We start from the raw sequence: 11,386 nt of genomic DNA on the forward strand, positions 1-11,386 counted from the left end.
ACAGCTTTGGCTCATTCTTTGACACCTCCCTCTTTTCCCTCCCCAGGCCCTCCATGCTCCCCAGGCCCACAGAATCCTAGTCTGAAGCTTTGTTACTGCTTCCTCAGACAGGTGCTCCCAATCCCTACCTTCAGCAGGCACCATGTAAGTGTCCTGCCCGAACCCTGCCCTAGAGGGTATATGGGCTGTGCTGGAGACCAACTAGGTGCAGCCAGGACAGCACGCTATGTGGATGAAGATGTCCACCTCTGAGGTGGCCATGTCAGGGAGGCATAAGGAGGGTGGCCTCTGGAATGGGAGGGGAAGACGAATGGCAGGCTGTAGCTGGGTATCAGAGGACACAGACATAGCACAGAGCTATAACAGCATGAGAGTGGCAAGTAGGTTGGTTGGGTGCTCCCTCCCCTCTTCCTTCCACTGTTTGTCCTGATCCTTGTGGACCTGCTGGGGCCCTCCTGAATATGGTAATAAAAAAAAAAAACCCAAAAACCAAAAAGCAGACAGCCACTACTTCCCCTCAGAGGGGGGGGTGAGCCTTGAATCAGGGAGGAAGATGAAACAACAGGGAAAAACCCACCTGTACTGGTGGGTACCCAATGAATAGGACTCCATTCTCCTCAGGCTGACGGCCTGACTCAATGACTGCCTGTTCCTACAAGACAAGGCCCTGGGCCACTGGCAGCCTGCGACCACCTCCTTTCCAGAATAGGGACAGGGGTAGGGAGGACAGTCTCCTGTCTTAATGTTCTCAGTTGGCTCTTTTCCTCTGACTGAGTGACTTCCCAGTTAGTGGACCTCAAATATCCAGGCTGTGGAGCAGGGTCTGCCTCCTGGGGCTAGGAGTAGGGAGGTGTTTGGGCACTGAGGAGGGGTCTGCACAGGTAAACTCCCACTCAGGGAACCCTACCTCCAGGCTATGAGAAGGCTATGGAGGCTGGTCTACATCCCAGGAATCACTCTCCTCCCTTAAGGCCAGGGAGATAGAGACCAGAGGTGGGGAGGCACCCAGTCAGCCAAAATAGAAAGTATCCCTCCATGTAGCCCCCCAGTGCTCTCCAACAACTGCAGAGTAGGACTCCATCCTTTTGTGGAGAAGAGCCAACTGGGGCTCAGAGGTGGATGTCATAGCCTGAGGTCATACAGCAAGAAAGGCCCAGCTCGGAGGCAAGCCTCCAACTCTGCATTCATTGTAAAGGGAGCTGCTGTGTCCCAGCAGGCTGCACAGGGAAGGGAACTCAGTACAACTCATACTCAGGGAAGAAATAAATATATGTTCAAGGAGAGAGAGTTTTGAGTCTATGGTCCCAAGGCTGAGAGGAGACATCCCCAAGGACTCCCTTCAGGCATCCCAGAGACACTTTGTGGGCCACTCCCCTCCATAACTACCCCCATTCATTTTCACCTTTATCACTCCTCCTAGGCCCTTGGTCTGAGAACAAAAGTTGTCCACTCCTGTGAGGGGCTAGCTGCCCCCCCTCCCGAGTAAAGTGCCAGAAGGGGCAGAGTGCTCTGCCCAGAAGCCGAGGTACGTAACAGGGAGTAGAGGAAGGCCCTGAGGCTCAAGGCCAGAGCCCTCTGGGACCCAAAGAACCAGAAGCAAGAGACATGCCTGCCCAACAAAAGCTTCACCAAGAGTCTGAGGGAGCCCTGGCACTGCAGGAATTTCCTGACAGAAGCTTATTCCAGAGCCACCAGAACAGAAAGCCCATATCTGCAACCTTGAATCAGGCTCATCAGCTCCGGGGTAGGCAGGTATGGGAGCTGGGCCCAGATCTCTAGGCTCTCACCCAGCACACTGGACTGGATTCCAGCCCCAGACACAAAGGGCAGTTAGGGGCATGACAGGACTTTAGGAAGTTGTAAAGGCTTCTGGTCTAATGATTTCTCTTCCTTTTCATTTTTTTAAAAGATTTTATTTATTTATTCATGAGAGACACAGAGAGAAAGAGAGAGGCAGGGACATAGGCAGAGGGAGAAGCAGACTCTATGCAGGGAACCTGATATGGGACTTGATTCCAGGACTCCAGGATCACGCCCTGGGCCGAAGGCAGGCGCTAAACCGCTGAGCCACCCAGGGATCCCCACTTCCTTTTCATTCTTAATGCAGCATCGGACAGTTCTTCCCAAGGAGGCAAATAAAGGAAGTGGCTCCTTCTGGACACCTGATGACACTCCTCACTGGGGATGAGGCCAGGGGACAGGGATTCAGAGATTCACAGGCAGAGGATGCACTTCCAGCCCTGGAGAAAGCACACTGGGCATGAGGCATAAGTGGTGGGGAGGGCATCATGGAAGGCATGCCTACACCCACCCATGGGGTGTCACTGGCCTGAGTGTGCAGTTGTTAGGTCCTAAGGAAATAGCAAGGAAGCCCCAAGAACCAAGGAATGAAGCAATAAAGGGTGTGTCATCATTCTAAGCCCAGCCTTACAAGTTGGTACCCCTGACTACTACCCAAGGCCTGGCTTACTCCATGCAGTGCTTTGGTGAGAACTTCCTCTTCACCAATGACTTCCAAGTGTCTTAGGCCTTGACCTCCCTCTGACCTCTGGGCCCATATAGCCACAACTGACTGAGACTTCCTGGAGGTCCCCTGGCCTCTCAAACTTGCCATATCCAGTCCAGTCTAGAATAACTACCCAGACCTCTCTGTTATCTTGGGTCTCTCCCACTGCAGCAAATGGCCTCACTATCCACCTAGCTTCCTGAGCCAGAACCCTGAGTACCAGGCTCCTCACTCACTTCCTGCCCCAAACCCACACATGCAACAGGTCCCTCTCAAGGACTTAAATGTTTTCATTCCTACTTCTTGATTGCCCCTCCTGTCTGTTCATTCTCTGTGCACATGCTGGTTGATGCCCTCAACACTGTGTCCATGAGTCTGGGCATCACCTTTCCTGCTCCCTACCTAGTATGACCACCAAACGTGAGTTCTCAGTGCAGGGGACATGAGGTTGGCCACATGTGGTAGGCCTTCCTATAAGCTTGGCTGTATGGAATCAGAGTCCCCACATGGCTAATGGTTAAGAACCCTCAGATCCTTCCAATGCAGTCAGAACCACCAGTGCCAGAGACTGGGGACACCCAAAAAGCAGGATAAGAACTGGGATTGGTTTGGACAGGCTGGGTCTTTTTGGGTTATATCCCTGGGGACCTAGACAGAGGAGATGCAGGAGGAGTATGCCTGAAGCTATGACTACATAGGCCAAAGATGTTGCTTCATATGTCTGGTGTGGCCTGTAGTGATCCCATTCCCTGTGGAGAATGAGCCACTCATGGTGCTATCCCTGCACCAGGATCTCTTAAGCATGATACAGGACCCTTTGAACCCTAAGTCTGGGTGGAGTCTGGGCTTTCTAATTCACTATATCTGCAGAAAGACATTGTCAGGTACTAGGGTTGGGCAAGGGGAAGCTGTCCCTGCAAATTCCATCAAGGCTGAGTCTTCTGCCCAATTGGGGCTTCAGAAACCTTCCAAAGTGGAGTGAAGAGCTGAAGAAAGTTTGAAGCCTCCCTGGGAGGTTTCCCCCACAATGTTTCTAGATAGGCAACAATTTCCTCTGTGAGGCAATGAAAATTAAACCCATTGTAGAGATAAGGGAGCCAAGGCTTAGGGAGGAGGGAGTTACTCAGGGATCAGTGGTGGACAGCCCAAATCTGAAACACAGAGGTGCCTGGATGGCAGGCTCTGTTGGGGGAAATTCTGCCCTTGACTCCCAGGGCTTCCCTGGGACATTCGCAGGCCACTCTAGCTTCTCTGCCAACAGTTGGAGGAGTCTCCCTCTACAGCTGCTCTGAGGGAGAACATCCCCATGCTGGTCTAGCCAAATGAACAGCATTTCCTGACTTTCTGATCCCTAAAATGGTAGCAGACGTCAGAGGAGCAGGAACAGATATGGGTTCAAATCTTCTCTCTGCCATCACTGTGTGGACTGGGCAAGGCCACTGGTCTCCTGGATTCCCACACCAATGGCTCGCAGGCCAGAGTGGGTGAGATCAGCTGAGATGCCCATGTAGAGGTCCCACGGGATGTGCACACTAGGAGGCCTGTTTCCTTCCCATTGTGATAACTTCCTCTGTGATAAGGAGCCTGGGGTGGCCACAAGCCCCCGTTTCCTCCACAGTCTGTGGGAGGACACTCACAGGAAACCCCTTCCAGAGGGTTTTCTCCTGGCCCTGTGGGAAGGTGGAGCAAAGAGGAGTCACACTGCCCACCGCGGTCCCTGCTCTCACCCTCCCACAGTCCCATCCGGGGCCCCTGAGTCAGCACACGCATTCGATGTTATCGCTACCACTTTCCATGCGGTGCAATCTAGGAATGCCTGCCCATGTCATGGCCTCAGCCTTGATGTCATCTTTCCAGAAGAATGATGTGTGGCTGCCCACGAACCTCACGGTTAAACCCAGGAGCTCTGTCCTTCACAGTGACTTTGATGCCTGTGGGCTACCTGCTAGAATGAACTTCTCCTATGGCTCCTGCTTCTTCTCCTTTTTTTTTTCCTTTTAAATATTTTATTTATTTATTCATGAAAAACACAGAGAGGCAGAGACAAAAGCAGAGGGAGAAGCAGGCTCCCTGAGGGTAGCCCAATATGGGACTCGATCCCAGGACCCCAGGATCACGCCGAGCCGGAGGCAGATGCTCAACTGCTGAGCCACTCAGGTGTCCCTCTTTTCCTTTCCTAATCTCCCAGAACCTTGGCCCTGGCAGTGGCTCACATCTCTAGCACACCCTTAGCCCTTAAAGCTGTTGTGTTGGCCCTTAGCCCTTCTTGGCTAACCCTCTCTGGCCTTAGTGATTGCATGGACATGGACCATTTACATCCAGGTCCGTCTCCTGCACAGGCAGCCTCCAAACCACTGAAACTTCCTGTGGGTCCTTAGACACTGCAAACCTGCTCCTTCATCCCTAGGTCCCCATCTTAGACACCTAGACAGTGTCCCTAACTCTCCTTACTGCACCCTCTGGGGAGGGTGTTGAGTAGATTAATCTCACTTCTCCATACATGGGGCTACTAAGTACATAAAGGCAGGGCCATGTTTTCCACCATCCCTGTATCCTCCTCCCCTGCTGGGACCCTAGTTGGTGATCAATAAAAATGAATGAATGACTGAATTACTCCATTATATCATCAAGTCCTCAATAATTCTACTTCCTAAATCTCTCTGGAACCTGCCTCCTCTTCACCATACCTGCTCCTAAAACTTTATCTCTTTGTTCCCCAAACATTCTTCCACTAGTCTGTCCTCTCCCTCTCTCCTACAATCTAACTTGCCCACCTGGCTGTACTTACCCTTTCAGCCTGTCCTGGGAGGTGGCATCTCCCAGGAAGCTCTTTGGTCTCCTGTGGACCCCTAAACTGGGAGGTGTTTCCTTGGGATCCCTCAGCTCTGAACTTTCCCCATCCCAGCCTGGATCCATACAATGAGATCCAGTGCTATCTCCCCTACCAGGCTGGGAGCCTCCAGGGCCAGATGTGAGGGCCAGTCAGAGGGTCCCATTCATTTCCTTGCCAGCACATGGCCTAGTGTGGATTGGAAGAGTTTGTTGACTAATTGTCTGATCTGTGACGACTCATTTCCAAAAGGAAAATGACCTTCCATCTCAGAGGGCCACGCCAGCTCTGTGCCTCCTTAACTACCAGTTGAGCCATTGCCTATGGCCCTTGCTTTCCACTACCCAGGTTCCAGAACACTGTCTGCCACAGACCTCCACTCTATGACATCTGTATCTAGTGTTCTTCACCTCTTCTGTACTTCCTAGGAGCTCCTTGGAAGGGGCTGAGCAGAGCCCTCATGAAAAAGCAAGAAGGACCAGGGTTTGGATGTGCCATACTCTCACCCCAGCCTGTCAACCTAGGAACGTTTCAGCAGGTTCAGAAGGTCAAGGATGGCATCAAGTTGGGTCCTAGTGGGGTCTGGAGGACTAATGTCTGTCTCCCTTGTGCAAGAGCAGCAATCATTCTGCCAATTGAAACTTGCCAGGGCCTCAGACTCAGGCCACAGGACTTAGACCGTGAGTTCTCCGTGCTGTCTACTTGAGCCCAGCAAAATATCATCACTTGTATCCTATCCCATCAATCTAGACTAACTCAGGGGCCCCAAAACATCAAACCCAGTTGAAAAGCTTCTCTATATCAGAGGGGTGCATGCAGGGGCTCACATGGATGCATCTCATATAAAATAGCCCCCTGACACACATTTAAGTACAGAAATGTACACGTGTGCACCCACACCTCTATGGCCACGAAACTCACAGCATGAGGCAGCAAACACAAACTCGTGCTATCCTCTCCAAACTCCATTGTGAAAATCAAACACTCGTCAGCCTCTCAAGAGCCTGTGGCTTTTTTAGAAGCAGTTCCTGTTCCACAGAAGAGGCCTCTGACCTGGAGATGTGCTGGGGCAGGGGCCATGTAAAAATTAAGCTTGGAAGACCTTGTTCGAGAAGCCGTTGTTCCCCGAAGCTCCTCGTACCTGTGAGATGTGCCCACCAGGTTGGGGGGGGGGGGATGCCCCACCCTGCTACCTTTTTCCCGAATGGTGGGGGGATAGCCAGGGGCTACACATAGGAGCACGGTACCTAGCTCACAAGAGTGGTCTGGACTACAGAGAGTGGTGAGATTCACAGAGCTCAGGGGGAAGAGTCACTTAGCAAGGTGATACTAGAGCCAGAACTTGAGCTGAGGGCCCTCACTACTCCCACTGAGAGCCCCAACTCACCCCTGCAGCTTGGGGGTTGAACACAGCTGTGAAAACTCTGACTATTGCTGTCAGATGGGACCTTACCATGAGGAACACTCTACAATCCTGCTGGCTGGATGTGATATGTACACACTTGTCATTCTCCCTGCACACAGGGGCTATGCAGCAGAGGTCCCTGATGGGAAGAGCTTGCCACTACTCTGGATCTTTGCTGGGAGCTGTCGCAGGACTATGCCATTTGGCTGGATTCTGCCTAGGTGGACAGTGTACAGGCCTGTGAATGTCTTCTTCCTACTCAGATCTCTCGCTGTGGCCAGAGGAGAGGGATCTAGGAGGAGAAGGGGAGGCTGGTGTTGGAATGGGCCCCAGGGTGGGCACAGCCAGCCCAAAGATTTCTTGCGATTAGAGGCAGGGTGGAGAGCGTGGGTGTAGGAGCTCGATCTAGTATCTCCCAGGCCCCTCCCTGGCCACTCCAGGCCAGGAAGTCCACGCTGTGCCCAGAGGCCCCTCAGAGGGAGGGGGCAGCCTCACTGGCCAAACTACCCAGGGAGGGCTGGAGAGTGCTCAACAAGGCAGGCGGATGCACTGCCAATTCTTGGAAGGGCTCATTAATGAAAACCCCTGAGCCTGACCACCTGGAGGAAAGGCTCACCGTTCCCATGTGTGATAAGGGCCAGGAGATTCCACAGGTCAGGTAGTTCCCCCGCCTCTCTGGCGTTTTGTGGTCACCATTAATCATTTCCTCTAACTGTGTATATAAGAGCTCTTTTGCCAGTGAGCCCAGTACTCAGAGAGAAAGGCTAAAGTCCTCAGGAGGATGTGGCTGCAGAACCTGCTTTTCTTGGGCACTGTGGTCTGCAGCATCTCTGCACCCACCCGCTCACCCACCCTTGTCACTCGGCCCTCTCAGCACGTGGATGCCATCCAGGAAGCCCTGAGCCTTTTGAACAACAGTAATGACGTGACTGCTGTGATGGTGAGTGAGGGAGGGACTGCAGTCTGTGCCTGGATTGGCCCTGCCTGTCAGCTTAATAAAACGGTATTTTGTTTTTCTACAGAATAAAGCAGTAAAAGTGGTCTCTGAAGTGTTTGACCCTGAGGTAAGATGCTTCTCTCTGACATGCCTTCCCAGAGACCTCTACCGTGGGGGGGTGAGGGGGGGGGTGGCTCCATTTCACATGGACTCTCATAGGGTGGTCAGTCCACTTTCTCCAGTCAGCTGGCTGTCCAGAGGGGCCTCGGGAGGCCACTGGCCTTGCGCCTGTAGCAGTCATGTGAACTCCTTCATTAACTGAGCAGCCATGGACAGACCTAGCATTCAAGGGGCCAGGGGTCACCAGGGGACAGGTAGGTGAAGTGGGAATTACTTCAAGACACAGGGCTGTGAGCTTGGGGGACTCATGAGACTAATCTCGGTGGAGACAGAGTGTTGGTTACAGAGAGGCACAGAGATTTCAAGAACAAGCCTTGTTCACATAGCAGGTTGGAGGAGATGCCCCACCCTTGCTACCTTCTCCCTGAATGGTGAGGGTATAGGGATCTCCTCTCGTGGGGGCTGGGACCCTCTTGAGATGCCAGGGAATGTAGTTGTGCTAGCTGAGGGTGGCCTGAGCTGAATGGTGCAGATTCATTTTTGCGTGTATGACTGGACCTAGCATCATCCTGTGCCCCTCCCAAGTTCTGCTCTTGGGGGACAGGGCTGAGGACAGGAAAAAGTGACAGGAAGAGTGTCATATGCCCACCAGAGGGCACCTGTCCACTACTCACCAAGGAATGGACATTCTCCACAGGGGCCAACATGCCTGGAGACCCGCCTACAGCTGTACAAGGAGGGCCTGCAGGGCAGCCTCACCAGCCTCAAGAATCCCTTAACCATGATGGCCAATCACTATAAGCAGCACTGTCCCCCTACCCCGGTGAGTGCCCATGTCAGGTCCTAAAGCTGAAAAATTTTGGTCTAGGAGGGTGGAGGACTGGATAAGGAGGGACCTTTGGCTGTAGCCGTTAAAGACCCCAAAGGGTTTTGGTGTCAGCAAATTTGTAATGATTAGCAGAGCAAGCTTCCCTGCCCATTTTCATCCCTGGGAGTTAAAGCCATGGAGCTCCAGATGCCTATACAGTCCCTAGTGGGAGACACTTCTGTCCTATCATTAATGAGGTCAAAGGTGAGGCAAACCCAAGGAAACTAAGGTCCAGGGTATATTCCTGGGCCCAAGTGCCACCTCTCTGGCTCCTTGTGAGGTGCCTAATTGCATGGGGCAAGGAAGGAGTCATACCCAGACTGAACAAAGGCCCCAAACACTCCTTTCCTGTGGAGAGTGAGGTTTGTGGCCTTAACTCCTCCCCTTTCTAGACAGCTGGCCTAAGAGCAAAAGAGGTGTTGACCCAACTGCCCAGCCCAGCAGGCCAGCCTCGGGTTGGCATTTTGTCAGTCCCCAGGGCCTGGCTGCTATTAACAGAGTTGTGTACCCTTTGGGTGACACTGGGTGGCAACCTATCATCTGACCTAGGTCAGCAGGCAGGCTCCAAATAGGCCTTCTGGCCTCTGAGTTCTAAGGGGCAGTGCAGAAACCCTGGTGCTCCCCCATTACCCACTCACACCTGGACTCAAAGTTTTATTGTTCTTATTTATTTTTTTAAGGAATCTCCCTGTGCAACCCAGAATATTAACTTCAAAAGTTTCAAAGAGAACCTGAAGGATTTTCTGTTTAACATCCCCTTTGACTGCTGGAAACCAGTCAAGAAGTGAGGCAGACCAGTCCAGCCAGGAGCCAGCCCAGTCCAGCCAGAAGCCAGCCCTGAGAGCATACCTCATACCTCACAAGTCACTGCCTTTCTACCCATGGATTGCTGAAACTCAGGATCTTCACCTTTGAGGGACCACCGGGTGGACCAGGGCAGTAGAGGGGGCATGGACTTGCTCTGGGCCATGCTGCCCGGATACCAGCTTGGTATGGGGAGCGGGGAATGTTTTATACTGGCAGGGATCAGTAATATTTATTTATATATTTATGTATTTTAATATTTATTTATTTATTTATTTAAGATCATACTCTGTATTTATTCAAGACATTTTACTATTATAATAAATTATTAAAAGCCTGTTCTTATTTGTACACTTTCCAGTTTGTTTTCAACCCTGAGCAAATGCTGATGGTACTCCCCACAGAGCAATGGGTGGAGAGGAGCCATAAGGTTGGGGAGGGGGCAGGGTGCTCTAGCAGGTTGGCCACTGTCTGAGAGGCACCAATGGCAGAGCAGAGCAGATGAATGGGAAGAGTTGGCCTGGGTGCTGCATCACACACACCTAGATCTGCTTCCCTGGATACTCAGGGCTCCAACTGCAAAAAGAGGCTTTCAGGTTCACTTGGAAGTCTAAGGCACCTGGTCAGTGGGAACTTTGCTCCAGTAAAAGGCCATCATACTTCCTGAGAAGGCTTGGGGGTTCCTGGGGCTTGGCTGGCCACTGGCTGAATGGGCCTGCCCTAGTGTGAGGCAAAACACCTGTGCCCTTCAGAAACCTGGGCCTGTGGGCAGCCCTGGTGGTGCAGTGGTTTAGCGCCGCCTACAGCCTGGGGTGTGATCCTGGAGACCCAGGATTGAGTCCCATGTCAGGCTCCTTGCATGGAGCCTGCTTCTCCCTCTGCCTGTGTCTCTGCCTCTGTGTGTGTGTGTGTGTGTGTGTCTCTCATGAATAAATAAAATTAAATTTTTTTTAAAAAAAAAGAAAAGAAACCTGGGCCCAGTGGCCACACCCTAATCCTCACACCCAGGGCTTCAACCACTCCTAAGGTAAACCAGTAGATAGACTAGCTGTTTAAGCAAAAAAAAAAAAAAAAAAAAACAAAAACAAACAAACAAAAAAAAAAAACAAAAAAACAAACCACAGGGGTCAGAGCCCACCATATTTACCAAACTTTCCCCTAAATGGGTGATCTTAATCTGTGAGAGTCAGAATCTATATTCAGAATTTGTCAGTACATGGTTCTAGTATGGCATTTTTCTGAGCTGGCTTTTGTTTTTACATGACGTTCTACATCTAATCAGGTGCCTTCCTCTAAAATCCAAGGCCTTCAGGCCAAGAAATAGCAGTGCTCTGCCCTTCCCTTGGTTTGCCAGCCTGGTTGGAGGCTGTTGTTCCGGAACCTGTTCCTCTGTGTCCCTCCTGGGGACTATGAGGAAATAGGTATGTCCTCAAACGTCAGGCATACAGGACAGCAAAGCCAGCCCTCTCCTTGACAGGTGGACCTGAGGAAGCTGGCTTAGTGCAGCTGCTGTTCCTGCCTGGCTCTCTCTCCACCCTACCTACTCTCTCTGCTCAGGCACCTGCAGACAGCACCTGTCCTGGCCAAAGACCTGTCCCAACCATCAGGCATAAAGGTCATGACTCAAAATGTGATTACAAATAAAAATTCTTAGACCAAGCCTGATTTTCAGCAAAGACAAGAATCCATGAAGTGTGCTGTGGTCATAGAAAATGCATAAAAAGCACATCTTGCCCGGCGATAAGGTCCTCTCTGTCTTCCACGTAAGCCAGTGATGACTGATAAGAGATTTAGCATTTCCTTAGACTCACATATATAGGTACCCCTCTCCACAGAAATGCTGCCAAGCCCAGTGCTCATGTTGGCTTGGAGCTACCCTCAAGTACTACCATGTACCTGTACGTGCTCCTGGCTTG

General features: G+C 51.7%; 1 protein-coding gene across 5 annotated transcripts; it reads left to right on the forward strand.

Annotated features, from left to right (window-relative positions):
* Positions 1-5,737: 5,737 nt before the first annotated feature.
* On the forward strand, positions 5,738-9,811 carry CSF2 (colony stimulating factor 2). 5 transcript variants are annotated; one of them, XM_025432759.3, is made up of 6 exons: positions 5,738-6,497; positions 6,861-6,981; positions 7,467-7,681; positions 7,764-7,805; positions 8,496-8,621; positions 9,347-9,811. In XM_025432759.3, the coding sequence occupies exons 3-6, from the start codon at positions 7,523-7,525 to the stop codon at positions 9,452-9,454; spliced, it is 435 nt and encodes a 144-aa protein (XP_025288544.1). In that variant the 5' UTR covers positions 5,738-6,497; positions 6,861-6,981; positions 7,467-7,522; the 3' UTR covers positions 9,455-9,811. The 5 variants fall into 5 exon arrangements, with proteins under 5 accessions (XP_025288544.1, XP_025288545.1, XP_025288542.1 ...); XM_025432760.3 differs by having other exon boundaries at positions 5,738-6,479; XM_025432757.3 differs by having other exon boundaries at positions 5,738-6,981.
* The last annotated feature ends 1,575 nt before the right edge of the window (positions 9,812-11,386 follow it).

Source organism: Canis lupus, chromosome 11 (genome assembly GCF_003254725.2).
Source record: "Canis lupus dingo isolate Sandy chromosome 11, ASM325472v2, whole genome shotgun sequence".
Lineage (NCBI taxonomy): Eukaryota > Metazoa > Chordata > Mammalia > Carnivora > Canidae > Canis > Canis lupus.